General features: G+C 40.3%; 1 protein-coding gene across 4 annotated transcripts in view; it reads left to right on the top strand.

Moving 5' to 3' along the window:
• The window catches only part of PTPRO (protein tyrosine phosphatase receptor type O), a 172,680-nt gene that overhangs the window by 80,192 nt on the left and 68,602 nt on the right, over positions 1-23,886 (top strand). The window contains exon 1 of one of the 4 annotated variants that reach the window (XM_064421351.1): positions 10,494-10,607. The exons of the other annotated variants lie outside the window; for them this stretch is intronic. Coding sequence (XP_064277421.1) covers positions 10,599-10,607 — 9 coding nt within the window. The 5' untranslated portion in view covers positions 10,494-10,598. Of the gene's footprint in view, positions 1-10,493; positions 10,608-23,886 lie in introns of those variants that run through there. 4 annotated transcript variants of the gene reach the window in all.

Here is a 23,886-nt window from a genome sequence, read left to right on the forward strand (position 1 = left end):
CATTGCTGCCAAGCAAGTGATTCCTTATGGCCTTCTGTCTTCTCCTAGTTGTACTCCACTGCTCAGTGTCTCACTGAAGGCAAAACTGCCAATAAAGTTCATTTCTGGGTGGGATGACTTAATGAAAAAATGTGGGGAAGGATTGCTTAGGCTATGCAGCAGATACAGAAATGTGGTAAGAACTTACACTTTCCCTAAATTGCTCCAAAGCAAGCTGTAGGAGCTGGAAGCAAACATGAAGCTTGGTGAAAGGGAAATTCAGGAAGCAGAGGAATAGCACATGCATGAAGAAAAGAACCTGCAGGAGAAAGAGCTGAATTACTGTTATTAAAGCATAATGTATCCCATTTTCCATTATTTTTTTACTGATTTTCACAGCGTATAGAATTTGGTTAATTTTTATTCATCCAATGGTATAGCCTCAAATACTTAAGAATGTTCTTATATCCTTACATTTCAATAATATTTCATCTTTTTATCTTTTTCTTACTGGTAATGAGCATTGATCAAATTCATATAGGACAATGTGTGTATTTCAACCCATGATAATATTTGTAAATGCTTCTTCATGTCATCTTCCTCATAAAATCCCATAACTTTTCCTACAGAGTAAATTGGTCCATTTATTCAATTATTTTTAAAGAATAAAAAAAGGCATTGATGGTTTATGTGTTTAAAAAAATGGACATGAAGTCTACAGTTCTTGAAAATTAGTAAATATTCCTGGCTGTAATAACAGAGAGAAGTTCAGGTGCAGAATTTCAGGAAGCCAATCAGGAACAGGTATATACATTCAAGCATCTGAAAAATGGTTCTAATTCCTGAAAAATTGAGGGATGACTTGTACTCAGATTTGTTTAGTCTGAAAACAATCTGAAACTGTACTTCGTGTGTCAGCTGTATGTGTGTATACACTGATAGCTGGGCAAGGGGTGGAAAACGTGGCCATTCCTCTGAAAGCAATGGAGATTAGGGGCCCCTAAAGTGCTATGTGTGAGTGAAAGCACTTTTGGATGTTGTTCCATTTGTTTAAAAACAGATATTCTGGTGTTTGATTTATCTAGGCGCTGCATTCAAACCAGAAATGAGCTCCAATGCAGCACACCACCAGAGCTTTTATCAACTTGGTGTTTGTTCTGAGAACCAGAATGGGAGCTTTTAGTCGTTGGGGTCACTTCTGTGTGGAATTTCTCACAGCTTTGCAGGACTGGAGGTAGAATTAATGTCTGAAAGCTACCTGAATGAGCAGCAGCACTCAGCTTTCATATTCAGGCTTTCTCTCCTCAGAAACTCTGTTCTAAATTGAGAAGAGGATGCCTGAAAAGGCTTCTTATGTTATTTCTGGGCTCATCATTGCTCTCAACATGTCAGTGTGATGAAAGCCACTATAGAAATGTCAGATCATTATGATCATTCTTGTTTTCCTCAGAATGGAGTGAAAAAGAGGTCATGGAGAATGATGCTAACAAAAATGACTGGAGAAAGGAGAATGAAATGCAGCTATTTGACTTGTAATGAACATTTTGATGGATTAGATTGGAAACAGGATATTTCCCTGCTCTGACTGAAATCACTGCTGACCAGAACAGCACAAACAGTAAGAGAGAAATGTCAATGCGGGGTCCATGTTTTCCCAGCATTGTTTCCCTCATCTTCTCTGGAAATGTGATAATGAGCTGTAGTGATATTTTTTCCCCCGACAAAGGAGGAATGATGAGGAGGACTCCATCTTATCAGAAGGCTAATTAATTACTTTATTATAGTATATTATTCTATACTATATTGCATTATATTACATTACATCTGAACTTAATCTGCCAAGCACTCCAACTGCACAGAATTTCATGACTGTCAGCTGACAGTCCTGATTCAATTGGTCAGTGAATCAAAACACTTGCGCAAGAACCCAATTATCAATTTCCTTCAGGTAAACAATCTTCCACAATGCATTCCACTTGTGAACAAACAGGGGCACAGCAAATGAGACAAGAATTGTTTTTCCTTCCTCTGAGGTTCAGAGAATGTGAAACCCAGAAATTTCCTGGGAAGTTGTGCCTCGCTTTTCTCTGTGAAGAGAAATGTGGCGACAATGTGTTTAGAACAGAAGTCAGGAGTGGAGCCATCAGTGATTTCCCCCCATGATTGTCCCACTTTTGTGGCTCTCACGTGGCAGTGAGATCCCTGGAGTCACATCTGCTGCCAGGACAGAAGGTGCTGCTGATTTGGGCTCTGTCCCCACCTCAGACCCTGGCTTGAGCCTTGACCTTGGAATAGCTGATCCTTCTCCCTTCCTGTTGAGAAAAACCTGTAGTAGAATAATTCTGAATCACTTTTCAAGGCTGTTGGGGGGATCTTAATGAATATTTGCAGAGCACTTTGAGACCCTTGAATGAAAGAAGCTATAAAAATGCAAGATGTTATTATTTATTTATAAAGGTCCTTTGGGTTTTGGCCAACAGCATGAATTGTTGACATTTAATTATTGAAACAGTATGCCTATCAGACCCCTTATGGTAGGAAGAGATAAATAATGCAGAAGACTTCAGAAAACCTGGTCAATACCCTCTTGAGATCTGAAGCAAATATACCAGACACATAGCTCTAGCCTAAAAAGAACTGAATAATTAAACCAAGGAATGAGATCAGTTGTTTGGAATGCTTTTTATAATTTGTGCACAATGTCCTACAAATTATTTATTATTAGTCCATTACTTCCAAGCAGCCTTTTCTAAATAAATGCCATCCACCTTTGCCCATATGAGTGTCTTCACTGGTGATTGTATCAAGGACCACTGAAAATGTCTGAGCATTTTAAGTTCTTTGAGCAATTACAATGTTTCTTCCTGATATCTTGGAAGTGTTGAGGGTTTTTTTAAAAAAAAACCTTATCATAGAACCAATTAATACTTTTAAATATGCAATCAGTCATTTTCACATGAAAAGAAAAAAAGCTTTAGATGCTTAGGATGCTTTTGAAGAAGTTGCTTAAAAAGAAGGAAGAGTCTGTGTAGTCACATTAATTATACAGTATACTTTAGATGATGTTTTTCATCCAAGCGTGGCAAAGTTTTTACAACTGTGGAGACTTAATGTCACTGCAAGGCAAAGCACATAATTTAGAGCACTGATGGATAAAGTGAGACGCTGCTGTCTTTTATAATGGCTCAAATAACTTCAAATGCTCAAATATCTTCACTGGTCCTCAATACATTCACCCAATAAAGAGACCCTTACAGGATCTCAGGTGCACAGCAAAGAAACAACAAGAAAATTTTAGTTTCCCTCTCCAGGGAATGCTTCCTTCTCTCCAAGCTGTAGAAAAGCAGTTTTATTAGCAGTTACAGAGGATTACCAGAAGGGAGACTTGAAAGCAACAAACCAACACCTTTTGCCCCACCTTCTCATTTGCCTGCTGACTTTAACCTTGCCTGGATTTTGGAGGCACCAAGGTTTATAAATAGGTGCAGTTGTCTGTCTGCAGGAAGATCTGGTTTATCTGATGATCTGCTGCAGGCTGAGTAAATCTGAGATTAGAGCTCCTCCATTCCCTGACAATGCAGTGATGGACATGGTGTTAAATGAAACCTCTGGCTGAGCAATGGGGTTTTTGCTGTGGTTTGACTGGAGGGACTTTCCTGCCAACTTTCTTGCAGGACATTAATTCAGGAATTTATCCCTTGCAATAGATCATAACCATTTTGACTAATTCAGAGCTGTTCATGAAATGATTACATTCTGCCTGTCGTTTCAGGCAGCAGCAGTACTTCTCTTTGTTTCCAGCTGTGTCACTTGTATCACAACTGGCTGCACTGAGGGAATAATGCTCTGTGCAGAATCATGCAAAGTGTAATTTGCTGTCCATCGATTAACCTGCATCATCTCCTCTCTCTGGCTGTCTCTTGTTCAAGTACTGAGTGTGTCTGGCCCTGCCTCAGTTATCAGACATGACAAGCTCTCAGCCCTAGGTAGTGTGACTCAGAAATAGTTGGGGAAAGGGAGAACAGCCAATTTCTGTGACAGCTGTAGAAGGGGATTAGTAAATTCCACAGATGTGAATGATTCCTTCCAGCAATGCAACTACTGAGCTAGAGAATAGTGAAGGAAACTAATAATTCAGGCTGAAAATCCTCTGTCTGGGGCAAGTGGTGCTGCTGGATATTGCTCCTTATCTGGGTGGGGGCTGAAATGATAAAAAATCACATTCACCTTCACTTTTTTCTTTCTTTCAGTTTTCTTAATCCTTAGATACTGTAGTTGAGGGATAACCATTATACATTTATACATCTGATATTTCCAATATATTTGTAAAGTTTTGGAAACAGAATGATGGTTGATATTTCATCTGACTCCAAAAAAAAAAAAAAGGCCAGATGGTTTTCCTTTGCTCTATATTATACAAAAAGCTCCAAGCAATGAAAGACTTTTAAATTCTTACTGATGTGTTGCTCAGCTCAATTTTTCCAGTTAAGCTTTCAAAGCATTTGCTCTGATACTTAAACAATGGGCATTTCACATGCTGCAAGTATATGTAATTTTGGGAGAGTCTAGTTTAACAGCACTGTTAAGTGTGTGCTTGCCATTTGACTTTGTCACCAGTAAATACTGTGCTTAGTACGAAGTCCAGAAATTAAATTGTCTCTGCCAGGGTAGTGGAATATTGAAAATGGAAACCATATCCCAAAATATGTCCCATACTTAAAAATCCACTGTGTTCTGGGATCACTGACAGAATGCAAAATGTTCCCATGATCACCTTTCTCTAATGATTCTGCTTAAATGTCTGAAAGATTAAAGACAATCTGAGGTGGGGAAAAACTGGGGAAGGGACAGGCTTAAAACCTGAATGAGAAGGTCTGGAATCAATCTGTGGCATTGACTTAGCTTAGTGATGCTAAATAAATCAGATTATCTTCCTTGCCTTGCTGTATTCCTTGAGAGGGAGGAAAGGGGATGTCTGTACTTGCCTGACTAGAAGGTATTCCTGGACAGGGAGAGAGTGCCAAGTTTCCCTAGCTTGAATAATGTGTGTTTTACACAAACTTCAGGAGTGCTGTGGTATGGGAGGGGAGGCACAAAGGGCTTGTGGATACTGAAACCACTGCAGGTTTTGAGAAGCAAGGTCTTGTATTAATTTCTTCCTGTCATCAACTTTGCCCGTCTCACCAATATTTTCTGTAGGATGTGAAGTCATATCTGATATTGATTGCTGTGTATTCCAGAGCCCAGATCAGTGTCAGCTTGCATTAAGCTGTAGTTAGACCTCTCCCCTCCTCCCCAGCCCTCCCCCTTCCCCTCACTGCTTTAAAGCTGTAAGTAGGTCATTGCAGAACTGGAAGCTGTATTTTTTTTTCCTTCTCCCCCGTGTGGTTGCTGGAATACATTTAATTGCAAAGCAGAGCATCAAAGCTGGAGTAGCCCAGCTCACCTCCAAAGGATAATTAGTGAATCTGTGTTAGGGCAGGGTGCTGCAGGGTGAGCTGCAATTGGAGATGGGTAAATATGCTGGCATTTGGAATCCTCACGTTTTTAAAAACAATTCCTCTTTGAGACTTCAATAGATGTGTGTTTTCCTGAGCCAGAGCAGTGCTTGGATTCCCAGCTCAAGCACTCTGATGAGTGCACAGGGAAGTAATGGGGATGTGGGTGAATTCAGTGCTGTATTTTGGAAGCCTGGCTAAAACATAGAACAGAAGTAACAATCTGAGGCTGAGGAGGAGGGGAGAAATGAGGTTTCACTCAAAACTGTGTCAGGTGAAGTGCAAAGGGCCAGCTTCCAGCAGACATGTGGTGAGGCTGTAATGCAGCCAGTGATGCCTGCCATGCTGTTGGCACCTGCCCCAAGACTGTGACTATATGAGGACAGCTGTTTGAAAACACTCAGTTTCTGGTTGTGTTGAACATAAGGACTAGTTAAGCTTGTGGAAGACTGAGATGGAGAATTCAGCAGAGTAGGGTTTGGCTGTAAAAGTTTAGACAAACTGCTAGGTTTAAGTGTAGAATAAGAAATTAGGATGTCGAGAGTGTCTTCACAACTCTGCTAGGAATTTCCTAAATTAACTCCCTGGATGAACTTATACAGTAATCTACTTCCCCAAATAAAGATTATAGTATTATTTTAAGGTCTTTAGTAAATGATTCCGCTTCAGTGAGTATGAGATAAACTGACAAGCATTGCCACAAAAATCTCTATTTACAACCCAAATATAGGCTCTCATTTTGCCATTTTAAGCATCATACCACCATATTTTGGAGAGTTTGGTTGAATAGGGTTTGGCTTGGGCTTTTTTTATGTGAGATAAACTTCCCCATCTTGGCCATGCAGATTGTCTTAATAATTGGACAGTTAAATGATAAAAGTTTCACCCGGAATTCTCCTGCGGCCATAAATGCACATGTTGTCATTCGTCACTGGGAAGGGCTGCATCTGCAGGGACAACCTGTCACACATTAATTCTTTTAATTAAGCTTCATTGGCAGCTACAGCCTGAAGATTTTAATCCAGATGGCTTCCTTTCAGGTCAGGAAAAGAAATACACATAGACCTAAAATTCAGAAAGTTAACTTTTACCTATGCCTAGGATGTTGAGCTCTCATGTTCTCATTAAATGAGAGATTTGGACCAGAGTAGAGTTTGGCAGTGCCCATCAGAACTGAGAAGGTGGGTCAAGTTCAGAGGTGAATCTCCCTTGAACTTGTGCCAAGCTGGAAGTGACCCTATGTGCTGTAACTCCTTGCAGCAATTTTATTAAGGGTCTTTATATGGATCTTTATCAAGCTTTGGAAAAATGTACCTGCTGACTCTTGGCTGCTACACTTTGCCCATTTTCTGAAATAGGGTCACAATTTCATGTGGTGGGTTTTTTCTTCTCGTGGTCTGCCTTGTCAAAAGCAAGGCTGGTTTATTCACTTGCAGCTGAATACAGATTGAGAGAGGCAGGAAAGATTTTAGCCCAGAGTCAAAGGCACCCCTGCTCCACTGGAAAATGTTTAAAAACGTGTAGACTGTTCTCTCATTTCACCATTAAACCAGCTTTGCTTTATTTGGACATAAGGCTTCTCAGTTCCTGAGTATTCTGAGTCGTTTTTGTGTAGGTTTCCAATCCACCCTAAATCCTTGTGGATGTCTTTTTTTCCCTGCCTTTTGAGATCCTGTCCCTGGATTTGCTACCAGCTCTGCTGGCTACATGTTCCTTTTTGTGCCTTAATTTGTGGAACAGGGTAATGCTGCTTTCTTCCTTTGTAAACCCACTGAAGAGTTACAGCTGAAGAGCGAGCTTGCCATCATTATTTTCCCTTGCTGTGTGGGGAGTTCCTTTTCTGTGGCAGAAATAATAACACTCGTTCCTCATTAATTTAAATTACAGGTGGAACATGGGCAGCTTGTGTGCAGAGTCAGGCCCTGGGCTGGTACAGCTCAGCAGATTCCACTGGAGGGGGTGAAGCTGTGATTTACAGCAGATAAGCATTTGCAATATTTCTGAAAGCCCTCTCCACAATCTGGCACCTGCTTTTGTGGGCTTAGCAGCAGGATGAGATAATAGGAAAGATAAGGATTGATGGAAAGGCTTGTTTTCTCCTAAAAGAGGAAAAAAGAGTTGGTCAGAAGAGCAAGGCATAGGTTAGTCCATCTGTGCTCCAAAGATCAGTGGCTCCAGACCCTGTCCAATACCTGTCATTCTGGGCCTCTTGTCCTTTTCCCAAATTTTAGGCTCAGATTTCCAGGCCAACCTTCTTGGTTAATGGGAAGAGAACGTGTGACCAAGTGCTCTGGAACGAGCTCCCTGAGTCTGTGCAGCATGGAAATCCTTCCCTGGAGGCTAGGATGGCTCCCAGGCTTCCTTGGACACCTCCTACCTTTTCCACCCACATCATTCAAAGGGACAGTGCTGTCATGTCCCTGTGATGCCTGGAGAGGCTGCCTGGAATAGGGGCTAGACAGAGTTAAAGGAATAAAGGAGGGATTTATTAAAAGGCCTTCAAATGTTACACCTTGGGCAGTACAAGAGCCTGGCTGTGGCTCCACCCAAGATGGACCCAAGATGGATGGCAGGTCACGAGTTTTGACACTTTTAAAAGTTTTGGTCCATTTCCATATTGGGGTTAATTGTCCAATTACAGCTCCAGGTTATGAATTCCCATCCTCCCAGATTGCTCTCCTCAGTTCACTGTTGTTCACGCTTTTGGGCCCAAAGCTGCAACAGTGTCCTTGGTTCTGGGGCTGGAAAAGGATGGTTTTGTCTGACTGAGCTGTGAGGACAACTTGCCAACACTTTATATGAAGTTCAGAGTCACACACTAAGGCAGTACAGAATCTGAAAAATGTGAAAGCTAAAACTTAAGGCATCATCAGTTCCTGGCTCCTTCCCTGGACGTGGTGGCAGCTGCAGGATGGGCAGAGCAAGCTGCCTGTGCTGGCTCTGAGCTAGCCAAAAAACCCTGCAATTTCCCTTGCCCTTTGTCTGGTTGGAGCAGCCCAAAAAGAGCAGATGGCTCCAAGTAATTTGGTCAGTGCTGGTTTTATTATTCATTCTGCTGCAGAGCTTTCACATGAAATCCATGGCTTGGCCCTTGCTATAAAGAGATTTTGAGAGGAATTATTTGCACATAGTTGCAAAAATAAACTATTGAAGAAACAATGTTTTTGTATTTTTGGTTTTCTTAGAGTTGAGACGTGTCACATGCTGTACTTTTAGCTGAAACTTTCAAACTATTTTTTGGTGCTAATCATTACATTTTTTTTTTCCCTACAAATATTTTTGAGGAAGAAAGTTCAACTGCCAATATCTTTTTGGTTTTCAACAATCACCTTTAGTTCAATAGCCTTAGAAAAATACAACTTTTGTTTATTTAAAGACAGGATTTTTAAAAGGCATAAATTATGTTCTTTACTTTTAAAAGCAAAACCTTTTTCCTTGAGGTGTGAAAACCTGCTCTTCACTTGTCTTCAAAGACAAAAAATTTTGAATGACATTATTCAAGTAACCATTTCTGAAGCTGTATTTCTTTATTTTCTATTTCTGTTGAGTGCCATGGAAAGATAATTATTATTCGGTTTTACTGGCTGAAATGTGTAGGATATCTCTTACAAGAAAGTGGTGTTCCCTTTTCAGTGGGCATCAAAGAGATCCTTCATCACCTTATCTAACTAATTTCCTTCCAGACATTTTATTTCTTTAATTCAATCTGGAAAAATACCATAATTTTTTCCATTTGCTTGTTCTTTCAGACATCTCTTAGTCAGGTGACAGATCTCTCTCTCATAAAATTGGAGATCATTAAAAAAGCTTCAGGTTTTTAGATCTTCAGGGAACTGCCTCTTGGGCCATAAAGAAAGAAACATGAAAATTATGGTTTTCATTAGACCACTTTAAAGAAATTCTATTATTAAATAGGATCCTGAGTTAGTGTAAAAAAGCACAGTAGGTGTTTCCTTGAACTTGCTTAGAGAGCACAAATAGTAATAGTAGTAATAATAATAATTATTATTATTATGGCAGTTTATATTGCAGCATTGTTGTGTCATTACCTTTTTTTTCTGAGGTCCTATAACTAAGGCTGAGCTAAGCATTTTAAAAAAAAATAAAAAAGGTTTTTTTCTCTTTAGTCCAGCAAATAATCTTTGTGGCATCTAAAATCAGAAATTTTTCTAGAGTGTGAATTTTTTAACCATGTTATATTCCATGCTTGATATCCATTCAGTACTGGAAGTGTCAGAAGTACAACAGGAAAATTGGATGAAGGAGTGTAATAGCAGAAAAAATATCTGAGATCACCAGCTGAAGATTCCTTATTTACCATATTAAGCTCAAATGGCACAAATCTGAGCCTGGATTTTGATCCTCAGCCTACTCAGATGTGCAGAAATCTGTTTGAATAGGCAGAATCTTTAAGTGCTTGTTACACATATATATGACACATTTAAAATAGACTGATCCATTTCTTTGGCTCTAGAGGATTTTTTTTGTGATCTTGACATGGAAAAAAATATTTAATACTAAAATTTGCATTTTTGAGTCATCTCGAGCTGTGCATCTCAGGTCTTGATTTATAGATATTTAAAATTATAACAAATTCGCAGTTTTTCCCCTCCCCAGAGTCTAAGGAACAGAAGCCCCTCTGAAGTCAGCAGGAGAGCTATCAGAATGTCTCTGGCAACTTTAAGAGCCACCCTTGGCCCTTGGAGGTGCACTGAGGTCCACTCTGAGACACACAGGGCTGCGTGTGCCAGAACTCAATAGAAAATTCTGTCTGATTTTTGTACATGGTCAGACTTCCCCTCCAAAATAAATGCAATCTCTGGAGGCTGGGGAGATAAATAAGGCTGCCACAGAGACCTGGGCTGGATCATCTAGATGATCATCTAGAGAAAGTTTTCTCTAAAATTCTCCACTTTTTGGACATACAAACCACTTTAAAGCTGCACTGATGCTGCAAATTTTCTATGTATTGACTCTGCATCTTGATGGGGGTGTGGAATGAGTAAGAAATGTTCCCCACCTGCAAGAAATTAAAGCAATTAAAATGGAAACCCACATGCTCCCTCCTCCTGCTGGAGGGCTGGGAAGATCCTGAGGGAACAGGCAGGCTCTTGGTTGATTATGGGAGAGGTAAGAGTTTCTCTGTATTAATTTTTTCTTCTTTGAAACTTTCTTTTGGAACATAATTGCCATTCTGTGAGAAAGGAGCTGGGTTTTCAGGTTGTAGGCAATGCTGATCTCTACCTGATCCATGAAGGCACTACTCTGATTCACTTTGTTGCTGAACTTTCTTGTCAAACAAATTTTGGTTGCCTCCTTTTTTGATCCTAAGAAAAGTAAAATACTGGACAAAATTTGCTGCAGCTTGGTTGTATCTTGTTCTCCACCACAGTTACAGAAATTTGGTATCTACAAGAAGAGGTGAAAATGGTAGGGAGGTGCTGTTTTTAAGGCTGTGAGGAGTATGACAGGAATTCAGAATAGTGATTTATGCTAACCTTAATACAGACAGTTAATTTAGATTTTCCTGTTTACTCACAGAGTATAATAGGCTCTGCAAAATGCACGCTTGTTCAGGTTGCTTCATATTCTGTGTCATTGTTTGATACCCTCATGATCATAAATGGTTTGATTGGGTTAGGTCTGTGTTCTGGGGATTTATGTTCCCTTCTGAATACTGACTCCATTGCAGGGTATTTTCCTCTATAAATGTCTAAAGAAAAATAGAATATTCTAAAGCCTTGATGGGCAAAGCCCTTTATTTAGTTAACCAAAAGGTTTGGGATCTGGAGACAGATCTTTTTCTTTTTCTTTTTCTTTTTTTAAGTTGTAACTTGTGGATGTGTAAGGATCAGGAACAAAAAGGTTCAGAAAGGCTGAAACCAGTCACCAATGGATCACAAAACCTGACCTAGATTGTCAGTTTATCCTTTTCAGTTTTCAAACTTACTTTTTTAGCTGCTGAGACCTTCTTCTGTCAGATTTTTCGGGGCTTGGGGATTTGCATTTATTTTGAGCTAGTCATCTGAATACTCTTTGTGGTTTTATGGGGATAGGCACACACACACATTTAAGATGTTTTGACAGATTTGCTGGGTTGTATCACATACACTGTTTCGTGCTTTCCTTTTCCTTCTGTGGTACATGTTGTTTGGGGCTGCCACAAAGGATAAATTGGAGGTGACAGTAAACAAGGAGCCTGGCTTTGGTATCTTGTACGTGATCTGAGGGCAGTGTCGATTCCATCTTTCAGGGATTTCCCTCAAGATCTGTACCTCAGCCTCAGATGTGCCAGGGCTGAGAAATGCTTCCTGTCAGAACCCAGTCCCTCTGCACCACAAAACTTACAGACAGCCTTGCAGCAAACTTACATGAGAAATGAGTCAGGTTTCCAGTGGAAGTAGAATAAATGGGATCAGTTTAGCGCAAAATGCAAACTTTGTTTTGAGCTGCAGAAACTCCTCCTCCCACCCTTCCTGCAGAGGGAATCTTTCCTTTCAGGGCATAATGTGACTACCCTGATTTACCATTACATTTCACCCTGGAAAAGCTGTATTTATTCTCATATGCCAGCATACCCCACACCACATGCCATGACATCGCTTCAATCATTGAATTGTTTTTATTTTGTTATAAAAACCTCATGGTTGTAGTTTTTTTAAGAAAAGTTGCTCACCTTCCTGTGAATTGAATCCAGTTTCAATCCAGCCCTACGAATGTGTGATTGAATATTAACTGAGGCTGATGAATAATTATTATGTGGAGTTGACAGATAATTTCCATGGAGAAGCAGGACTGTGTGCAATTAAATTGCTGAAGGAATTACATGGACAATTATCATATATTTTGGGTAATGAAGAAATGCCAGCTCACTAAATGGATGTCTTCTGAGTAAACAGTTATGTTCATTTCTAACCTCATTTATCTAATGAATGATATGCAAACTGCATTTGGACTGTAATAGACACAGCTCAGGTCACCAGCCAATTTAAAATACACATAAATAATACAACTCCCTTGCAGATATAATTAGTGGAAGGTACCAAATTTAGTGCTTTTGGTCTTGGAAATGGGAGCCTTAACTTCAAAAACTGGTAGACTTGTTTGCCAAATTGCTGAACAGCCTTCTGCTGGTCAAAGAAATAAGTTACTCTTCCTACTGCATGAGACTTTTCACCTCCTTTCTTGACCTCCTTCACCCCCAGCTGTCTTTTTCTTTCCACCCCTGGAATACAAACAGGCTCCTAAGGTCATTTTTCTTCCTCCCCAAAGTTAGTAACTCTTGTGGATAGGGGCCACTTCCATTTAACTCCATCAGGTGTTTCACAAGAACACTGATTTTTCCAAATTGTGCCCTGCCAGAAATGGTGATAAATCCTTTCAGGAGCCTTTTCAGGCTGTGGAAGCAGCTGTTCCCCAGACAGTCCATGCCTGACTGATCCCAGTGCACAGCAGGTTCTCTCAGATTCTCTCTTGGTGATTGTGCATGGTTTATCACCAATTTTTTTCTTAGATTTTCATGGATTGATCATCGTTGGCAATTCAAAGGCCATTGGGATGAGGGCAATTCAAGTGCAAGCAGATGTGCTTGAATTTTCTCATGCTTGTCCCTCTGTTTAAGATGAAGTTCTTGGAATGCCAGAGCGTTTTTATACTGACAAACAGAACACATCCATGCACACTGCTTGCAGTACCAGGCTGAGATAAATGCAAAGTTTTAATTCAATCTTTAATTACTAGAGGAAAAGCTTAAATAGGTTTAAACTTTAGTGTGTTTTTTGGATTGACAAAGGCATAGAATTGACGCTTTTCCATTTAAATCAAAATTTGCAGGCTTGAATTCTAAATAATTGTGGCAATTACAGCATGAAACTTGCAGTGGCTATGGATGGCTCAGAGTTCAGAGGTACACTCTAGTTACAGGAGCTGCTCTTGGATTTGAATATTGAGAAGTTTGGAGTTATTTGGCTTCAGGATGGAGGGGAACCATTAACAAAGACAAGCAATGAGTGTGATTTTCAGTGTGGGAAGGGTGGGAGCTGCTGGGTGTGACTGACACCTAGGAAGCTGCTAGTTCTGTTCTTCCTCCTTTTTGGAGGACAGGAAGAAGAATCTTCCTCTCCACTTTCTCCTCCTTTTTTTGCTGTGAGAGCAATGTAGCTCCTGGGGTTTCTCCTTTCCCTCTACCCTGTCTCAATTCTCCCCCCACTGTGGCTGCTGCTGGTGGAATTTGCCTGCCTTGTTCATGTTGAATTCCACCACATCAATCATCCTGTGTGCAGGAAAGAAAGAAATCACTATGAAATGGGTGGTTTGATCCACCTTTCTTGATTCCACTGAGACTGGGTTAAAGAAATCTAGTTATTGTGGTTTCAGCTCTATTATTTACGCTCTGAGGGGCCTTTAACCATTTGTTTAATGTGGTGGTTTACAGCCAGGCATTATTTTACCTTCCCATCCTCCAGTGCTACCCCCATGCTAATACACTTGACCTCTCATCAGCCTGTATGAGCACAGAGTCCTGTTCATCTCAATTAAAAAATCTTCTGTCTGGCTCACAGCCCCTGTAAAGAACCAAGCAAACAAATCCTTCATGTGTCTTCATCATTGCTTTGCCTGTGGAACCCCTTAATGGGCTAATTGCCACAGGAGCAGAGTGAGCACTTGGAAATTACAAAGGGCTTTTCTGGAACTCAGTGTTAATAGTTAATTAAGCAAAGTAAAAATGTCATTCAGTTAAGGGCATAGGTAAGTTTAAGAGATTAAATATTGCTTTTCCATCCTGCTTTTTTAATTAAAATCAAGTCCCATTGAGGATCTATGCCTTTTTGGATCCATATCCATCCCCTAGCAAAGTTCTTCCTTTCACCCTGCTGTTGACCACAGACACGGGAAGGGGTGTTTAACCTAGGAGATATTATACTTTGCTTTAGACTTTATTTTCTTATTAGAAGAATTCTCTAAATTTTTGTCAAGAGAACTGTACTGGGAGTGCTGTGGTGAGCAGGGAACATTTGTCTCAGACTGAATCTTGCTAACTAGAATCAGCCTTGAGGCAGATTGACCCCTGAAGACACAGGTACTGCTATTTTGGCAAAGTTTTCGCAGAGGAATTTGCCTGAGTGCTGCTCTGTCACTCTTGCTTAAGCAGCAGGGTAGGTGATGTAAAATTAATAAGCCACATGAGTCATATACACATGATACTGTATTTATAGCAATCTTGTGAGGGCTCATTAACATGTATTAGAAAAGTACTTTGATATTCTGCAGTGAAAGACACCATATCACAGAAATACAGAGCATTTTCCAATCTTGATGGCAGCTTCAGTAAATTCTTCTGTTTAAGACTGAAGTGCTCCCAGACTTCCTGGGAAACTGAATGATGGTCATGATGGTCCTATGGATTGAGCCTATGGATTGAGCCCTTCCCATGTTACATTTGTACCATAAACCACACAGATTTTCTCCTCTTCCCCAGTCAGCTGCAGCACCAGAGCCACATAATTTAACCAAAAACATTCTTCCATTGCTCTTTGTTAACACAGGAGTTGGGAATGTAGGCTCAGCTAGTGAACCAAAACATTCTCCTTTGCTGCTGAATTTGGAGTGGGAGGAAGCGTGGTGGGGGAGATAACATGAGGACAAATTGCCTTTTCTCCTCCACTCTCATTTGTTTTCAGGACTGAGCTGCCTTCTGGAAGGGAGAGAGAGAGAGTTGAGGGAGCAAATTTGGGTTAGTCACTGCAGCGGTCGTGCACAGAGGAATGCACAATTATTTCAGGCTGACTTTTCTTGGTCTCCTGTCAAAAACCACTGTTTCTGTGCACAAAATCAGAGGAAAATTAGCAGAAAGCTTTTCTGGGCTGCCATGACTGACACCAGAAAATAGTTCACAACTGAAGGATTTTCAAACAAAATTATTTGGTGGGGTTCTCACTTGCCTTCAGGTCAGGCTGTTGTGTGTTAAGGATGATGATGATGTCCTTCACGCAGAACAGAGGAGATGCAGAGCCCTTATCCTTTTGAGGGGGAAAAAATGAAAATTAAAATAGATATATTAGCCCACAGCTGTTCTGGATGGCTGCAATGCAGGCTGAAGGAGTAGTGAGAGCTCCTGGTAGGGCTGGAAACCTTTTGGGCGGGTTGCTAGATGAGGTAACCAGCTTAGTCTCCACAGGAGCAGCATCAATCCACATCAGTCAGAAACAAGGAAAAAAAACCAAACAACCAATACATAAGGGAGAGACACTGGGGAATTTAACACAGATAAATTGGTTGGAGATACAAAGCACTTCTGTTTCTGGTTTTAAAAATTCATTTTAAAAGTGAGGAACATAAGAGCAAACCATATGCACGTTTTATATGAAACATGCTTCCTATTTATATAATTTTTAAATATATATGTGAAGCAAATAGAAGCTGTGAGATTTTTTACAAACCTCTGTATGAAGGAGGCATTCTTGATTATTGATGACCAGACAGTATCATTTATAGGGAGGAGTAGAGGCAGAAGCAGAAATAGGTATTTGTGTTTCCTGCTATTGGCAGAGCAAGAGGCTGGTAATAGGAAAGAATGGCATCAAATAATGGTGGCAAAAGTATTGAGTGGAAAAGGACAAAACCTTCATCTGTGCAGGATAACCAGTGAAAGGATTCAACATGAAAGCTGACATCATCAAAACACACAGGAAACATGTTTTAAATATTAAGTGTTCACTTCAACTCTTCATTATCTAGGATAACAGGAGCTGGGCTAAACCAAAGTCAGGAGAACTAAAACATTTATAAGCAGGGTTTTAAGAATGTAAGGATTGCATCCACTTGAAAACTGACAAACAAATGTGTGGTGTTGAACTGGAGCCAGCAGAGGAGGGCAGAGCCAGAGTGGCTGGAGCTGGGCAAGCCCCAGATTTCATCACCCAGGGTGCAAGGGCAGCTCTGATGAGTGGTGGCTCCAGGGGGGTGTTATCCACAGCAAATAGTGCTGTGTCAAGCCCTTTCTGCTCCTCCAGTTTCCAACATGACACACGTTCACCAAAACAGTTGTTTTAGTTTTTTTTGTTTGTGTAAAACCTTGCTGTTCCCCACCTGGTGCTGCTCCCCCTGCAGAATGAGCCCTCCCTCCACTAATTGAGACACAGAGAAATGTGTTTAGCTTCTCAAATTGCTGAATCAATTTTTTTTTTCCCCTCCTCCCACAATTTCCTTGGTTTCTCCTTCTGGCAGAGATCACTGTAGCAGGAAAGAAGTCAAACAGCACATTTAATGCAGATAATTGCTTCCTGGATGGTATTGTTTTTTTCTTTTGGATATGATGCCTGGCAGAGAAAATTTCAAAGAAAAAAATAAAATCTGAGGAGCATTTAATTAAATCACTCTTAAAAAAAGAAATCTTTCTTACCAGTACAAAAATCCTTCTTATCATTTTTTGTGTATGTAGAATCAAATCAATTAGTTCTCACAGTTGTAGCTTCTTCTGCCCTTTGAGGAGTTTTGTTTGAATTATAATCATTATTCTATCTGTGCTCTTGGTCTTTCTCCCTAGCTCCTCATTCTTGAGCTGCTTTTGCTAATGCATTCTGAAATTTCTAGGAATAGCTCACATGAAATATTTACCATGAAACAGACCAAAACCATCCATGTAAGATGTAGACATCAAATATATTCATAACAATTTTTCAAAATTTAAGTGTGAATAAAATAACATGCAAGAATTTCAGCTTCAGGTAAAATACTTGAAGTCTCTTAACAAACATAAATCAACATTACCATCAGCTATATTCAGGCCAGATTGGGCAATTGTGTTTTTCTGAACTGCATCTGTGTGAGAGCTACTGGCTTTTCTAGGATTGCTTAGTAAACCAGCATGGTCTTTACCTTCCAGCTTCTGTTTTACCATGTCTAGATGCACACTGCTTTTTTTCTTGGCAGAGCCATCATTTTGTGTGTTTAGAATTAATTATTTGTAATGTGAGTGTAGAAAATTCCAACCAAGAATGGTGCTTCAAAGCATTTTTTTCTTTTTTTTAATTTTTTCTTTTATTTTTTCTTTTTTTTTTTTCTTTTTCCCCACCTTTTTTCTGTGTTTTTTTTTTTCCTTTAGTTTTTTAACATTTTTTCGTTTGTTGTTTTTTTTGGTAGGGGCAGGGGTTTCCTCTTTTTTTGTTTTGTTTTGGGGGTTTTTTCCTGGGTTTTTTGGTTTGGGGTTTTTTTTGTTTTTTGAGGGTTTTCTGTGGTTTTTTTTCCTTTTTTTTTTTTTTTTTTTTTTTTTTTTTTTTTTTTTTTTGAAGGGGCGGGATTTACCTGGGGCATTTTTCCTTTTGTGGGTTTTTTTTCCCAGGTTTTCTGGTTTTTTCTGGTTTTTTTTTTCTTTCCTTTTTTTTTCCTCTTTTTTTTTCCTTTTTTTTTTCTTTTGTTACTCACTTTGATGTGGAAGATGGAGTTGCTCTGTAAGCCCTTAAAATTTAGAGGCAGCACAATGCCTTGCAGGGTGAAGAGGCTGCAGTGCTCTGTGCTGCACTGGCCAGACTCCTGGGCCTGTTTTTTGTGGGTTTTGGGTTTTTTTCCTTAGCTCTGCAAGAGGAAAAAAAAAAACAGATTTCCTATCATGCCTGTGTCACTTCATAACCATTCTTTAGATCTCAAAAATCTTCTGTTCCTGCCCAAATTTCTTGTCAGGTTAGGGAATTAGTAATGAGCAGTGTCTAAGAGTACCTCGTGTCTCCTGGCGGGGCGAAGAGGAAGATTTTGAGAAGTTCAAATACATCAGTACCAGCCTCATCTGAGGGAATGAAGCTGTGATGTGCTCATAAAGGTCTCTCTGAATTGCAAAGCCAGCCAGGGCTGTGGAGATGGAGCTGTTTCATTCTATTTTTGCTCTGGGAACGGTCGGTGTGGTGCGGCTTTTTGATTTCACACTCGTTAATTGCCGTAGGTTCCAGGAGCTTGTGCCAGTTTTGTTTCACAGCAAGAGCCCTGATCATGAATGGCTCCTCGGTGCTGCTGTGCACTTTCAAATCTATTCTAGGCTAGTGGGAAAAGTCACACTATATGACAGTGTGAGGCGCTTGGAAAGAGCCTTTTTCGTGACAGAGGTTGCACCAAGGCAGTGTATTGAGAGGATAATAGATCTCCCAAATCTGTATTCATCTGCACGTGTTGTTTTGTACATAATGGGGCTTTCATCTGGCTCAAGGAATACAGGACAAATCATTTCACAAGGATGATATGTCCTTGTACTGTTTCTCCAGTGAATTGGACACAAATAGGTTTTCCATTACTATCAGTCATGCATGTCTCTTTTTTTCCCCTCTTTCAAGTAGAGACAAATTGGGGGGGAAAAAAATCCAAGATTTCCCCAGCTTCTCATTTTACTGTGGCCAATACTAAGACATTGCTGCTCTTTGGAGCATGGTCTCTAGCCTTTGGGTCTAATTTTCTTATTTATGTGGACATTCTGTGCTTGTGTGCAACTTCACAAGGATGTTGATGTTTTTCCCTGTCTGCCTTTTTGGTATGCAAAGGGTGAGGGCTGAATGAAGATCTCACAGGGCTAATAAGGCAAGAAGGAAGAACACTGTCAAACTGATTACAGTTTATTCATAAACATGCAAATACTTAGTGCAAGCATGAATGTTCACTTTCACATGCATGCTTTAAGTGCTTGCAGCAGCAGAGATAAGGACAGCGTGGCTCATTTTGTTGCCATAGGTAAATACGTTTTTTTTGTTGTTGTTTATAGACTGAGCTGTGCCAACTGATTGTGTTTATGGTCCTAATCCTTTTGGTAATTTAAGTTAGTTTTGCCTGGTGCTTGAGCTCAGTGCAGGGTCTGTTATTGCTGGTGTTTCATGAAGCTGTTGCTTGGAAATGACTTTTGCTGCTGTCAATTGCAGGGAGCTCAGGGTGCTGTTGGGTGATGAGTTTCTCCTCTGAAGTCTGGGGAGGGGGGGACAGAAAACTCCATGACTCACTAAGACTGAGGTTTCTTCTGTGAGAAAACATCACAGAAACATGCCCAGAGCTACAATGCCTGATGTAGCCTATTGTCAGCCACAAAAAGAGAACCCCAAAGAAACATCAGCTTTCTTCCTTCTCTGCTGCTTTTAACTTCTAAGGGCAGGTGGGAAACAGCTTGGGCAGGAGCATATTCTGTCTATTGGCTCTCCTGGCACCTGAGTTAGGAGGCAAAAATTGCACCCAGAGTAAACCTGAGCTGAGAAACAGCATTGTAGGCTGGTAGTGGAAATAAAGAGCTTTCCCTGCTCTGTGAGCACACTGGAGTGGAAGGGGAGGGAAAACTGAATGTGGTCAGTGGGGACCTGGCAGGGAATAAGTAAATAAAGTGATTAAAATTTAAAAGGGCTATAAATAACTAAGAGAAACCACTCATTTGGCTTGGAGATGAAGCTGTTTCTGTTAGCACAGGGGCTCAGTGCTGCCAGTGTGCCTTTTCTTACATCTTTCTGTTGTAGGTGAAGGGCCAGGCTGTGAAGGTGGAGAGGTTTGAGGGTGCACATTTAACTTAACATAAAAAATACCTTGGTGCCCGGTTCTGGTTTTTTGAAGGATATTGTAGATATTTATCTGGGTTATAGGACACCATATACATTTACAGAACTTTCCTTGTGACTTTTTATGGTCACGTTTAGGAAAATATTTTGGTTCACTCAAAGAGTTGGGTAAGACCTTAGGCAATGTATATATTGAATTAATTTGAAGTGCAGGAGTTGATGTGATAAGAGAGATTTGTGTATTTACACTGCAGTTATTGAGAAATTGCCACACTAAGACCTGCAAATGGCAGCCAGACAACCAGGCTAAATGTATTTTTGCCTGGATTAGTATAATGCAGAATGACCAGTGCTTATGTGTGGAAGCACCACTTGCTGCGAGTTAAATAGAAGACAAAAGAAAAAAAAATTCATGTCATCATCCTTCATCCTTATCCTTCCCTTTCACTGACAATAAAAATACTTCATAAAATGGAAGAAAAAAATTACAACATAAACAAATACATGGTGAACACATATCTAGAAGGTAAGTAGGAAAAAAAATCATTATCACTTTTAAGCTGTGAATATTTTTAAATGTCAGAATGATAGGATTACATATTGCATTGTCCAGCAGCCTGAAAGCTTTTTATATTAGCAATGAGTTAATGCCTATGAAATAAAGTTCAGTAAATATTTACTGTGGTATGTGTCTGGGAAAGGTCATGTTGACTCATTTAAGGCCATGCTGTTTATAAATTCATCCTTTTTCAGAAGACACTACAGAGGTTTAGCATCCTGAGTTAAAATGAGGAAACAGCATTCAGAAAATTTATATTTTTTGTTTTACAGTCAATTCTCCTGTAGGGAACAGACTTCTCATTGCCAATTTCCACACAACCTTTTCTCAGCTGATTTCATCTCTCAGTTTATTAAGCCTTCTCTTGCCTGGCTAGCCATTGTCACGCCTGGGGAAAAGCTCTGTCAGGTATTAAAAGAGAAATATATAAAAGAAAGCGAATGGCAAAAGTTTAATTCTTTCAGTTCTGCACTCGCAGGGTATGTAGCTGCCAAACCAGACAGAAATTTAATGTGTCTGCTCTCCATGCCATTACTGCTGAGCTACCTCAGCCTGAGATGTTAGCCTGATGAATGTATTTGTAGTGGTTTGGCTGCATCCCTGTCGGCCACTGAGTTACTGCCAAGTGTAAAACCCACATGACCACAGCAAGGAATAACAATTTCTGTGAGGAGAACACTAAACCTGCAGAACAGGAGGCTCAGCATCACCTGAGACCAAGACTTTTATTATTCTTTGAATGACTTTTTAGTAACCTCGCTTCGTAAAAGACTCAACACAAATTAGAAGGAAGTTTCAGGGGTTATCACTCTTTGGCAGCTCCAGAAAAGAGACCTTGATCTCCTGATTGATTCTTTGTACTTAGGGCCTGCCTTTGTCAAAAAGGCACAGGATTTATGGACATGCTTGCATCTTTTGCTGAGTAGGAACTTCCATGTGCTTGAAGTTATTTGCCTTGCTCAGCCAGAGCCATCATGCACTTTTATACTGCTGAAAAAGAGAGTAGCTAAACAAAATTGAAACCTTATAATACGGATTTGGAGAAAAAAAAATACTAGGAGCCATAATACATTAAAATGGCTTTAAAAATCTGAATTGCAGCTGCCATCAAAACATACACAGCTGTTTCTGCTCTCATCTGGCTCTTGGTGTTTAAATGGAAGGGGCACAGAGAGCAGCATCTGCAGGAGGCAGCTTGTTTAAGGTTAAGTGGGTAAATGAAGTTCTTCAGATCCCTCTCTCCCTACAGAGGGAACCTAGATGATAAGATTGGACAGCACACCAAATTTTTGTTATGATAAAATGAAGCCAGATTGATCTCACAGTAAATACAAAAGTCTCATCACAAAAGTTCTGGCCAGGAAATCTTTGAGGTGTCCTCATTTAGGCAATCATTGTCCCCTGGCCAGTCTCCTGCTCTGGGCAGCTGGGGTGGCACTTTTACATCTGGAGGGACTCTCCAGCAGCTGAAGGTCCTGGCTCCATTTCCTGAGCTCTTTGTATTCACTCCTCTCTTTCTCTTCCTTCAAGTCAGCCTCTGGCAGTTGTGCTAAAAACAAAATGCTTGACACACTATGGCCAAATAAATCCTGCTGGGGCTGTCCCTGCAGGGCAGGGTGGCAGTGGCAGGTTCTGAGCTTTTGCAGCATTGGAGTTTGGGGCTGTTTGTGACTTCTGAGCAGCACACTGCCAGTGTGACAGAGCGTTCTTCTGTGGGTATGAATTTAGCAGATTGCTACAAATGGCTGAACTGAGCCTAAAGCCATGCCAGAAATGAATTGACAATCAGGCTGTGGCTACAATTGAAATGTTCTGTGTGGATTTGCAATTGACCCTGTGCTGTACAGAGAGTTACAGAGCTCATCTCTTGCTAGTAACCAGGGAAATGGCACTGTCAGCTTGCTTCCCTTTGAGCACAGGTTAGAAAAAGGCAAAAAAAAACCCAAAAACAAACCCTTACCAAGCTAAACAATCAATCACACTCATACACACACTTTACAACAGCAAATACTTTAGCAAGAAAAAAATATACCATTCCTCTGCAGAAACTATATGTAAATAACAGAGAAAATCTCAGCAGCTTGTCTGTTCATCTCGTGCCAGTTTAGAGAGCACAGGGACACCACAGGGTAATCCAAGTGCAGAACTTCAGGTTCCACTTGGATCTGGAAACAAAATAAACCTGTACTTGAGCCTGAGGGAACAATCTTTCAGGGATAGCCATAGCCACATTACAGTTATGGCTTAGGAAGGAAGGGTAGTAAGCACAGAATATGAAAACTGCTGCTCTGGATTTAGACTTGGGTTTTCTAGACATGCCATGACTCCTGTGACCAGTGCAGAAAGGGTGGTGGGTGTTTGCAGCTTTTTTTCTGGGGAGCTGAGAGGCAGGGGGTGATAGAAAAATAACCAGAATAAGGCAGAACCCTTGTTTAAGGTGAGCACAAGACCCATGTGAAGTCACAAAACCAGATTTGGAACAGGTTTTGTTTGTGTTTTTGGTTGGATTTGGCTGGATTTTTTTTTTTGTGTGTTGTTGTTGGGTTTTTTTGGAGTTTGGGGTTTGGTTTTTTTTGGTTTTGTTTTGGTTTTTTGTTGTTGGTTTTGTGGGGTTTTTTTTGGTTTATTTTTATGAATGCATCCCAATTTCAAATTTCAAAACCTCTCTAGTAGTCTCAGAATTTTGAAGATACTTAAGGGTGCTTTGGTGTCTAATCCCCTTTAAAAACATTTACAGATATGGAACAAAGAACTAGGATTCTGGAATAGCCCCTATCTACAAATAAATTCATTGTTCTCTTATTATAGATCAACGTGGGGGGGGAAGAGAAAGTCTGGTTCTCTTCCTCCATTTTCCCTTACATTGCTTTGTGATTACAAATTAATTTAACAACCACTTTGGTCTCCAATTTTTTCTGACAAGTGAGAACTCTTAGCTTCCTCCCAGCCGTGCTCTTTGTAGATAATGCAAATAGTAAAGCATTGCATTCTGCCTTTGAAAACTAGTTCACTTGTGCACTTATGAAGGGTATATATGCTCCCTATTAATTCAAAATTGAGGTGTTTTCCACTCTTGTAGCACCCCCCAGGTCAGTGTCTACCTCTCTGTCATACTCTCAGCGTGTAGCATGAAGTTTAGCTGCCTCCAGTCAGTTCAGCTCAGCTGGAATTGTTTTCTCATGATGCAACATCAGCCCTCCCATTCTGTTGAACACCAGGAATTTTCTGTGTAACCTCCTAGTGTCACCTTTCAGCACCTGTAGCTCTTCAGAAGCTGTTTCAGCATCAGAAGCTTCTATTACAGACTTCCATTGTTGGCAGAGGTGAAGCCACAATT

Source organism: Passer domesticus, chromosome 5 (assembly GCF_036417665.1).
Source record: "Passer domesticus isolate bPasDom1 chromosome 5, bPasDom1.hap1, whole genome shotgun sequence".
In the NCBI taxonomy this organism is placed as follows: domain Eukaryota; kingdom Metazoa; phylum Chordata; class Aves; order Passeriformes; family Passeridae; genus Passer; species Passer domesticus.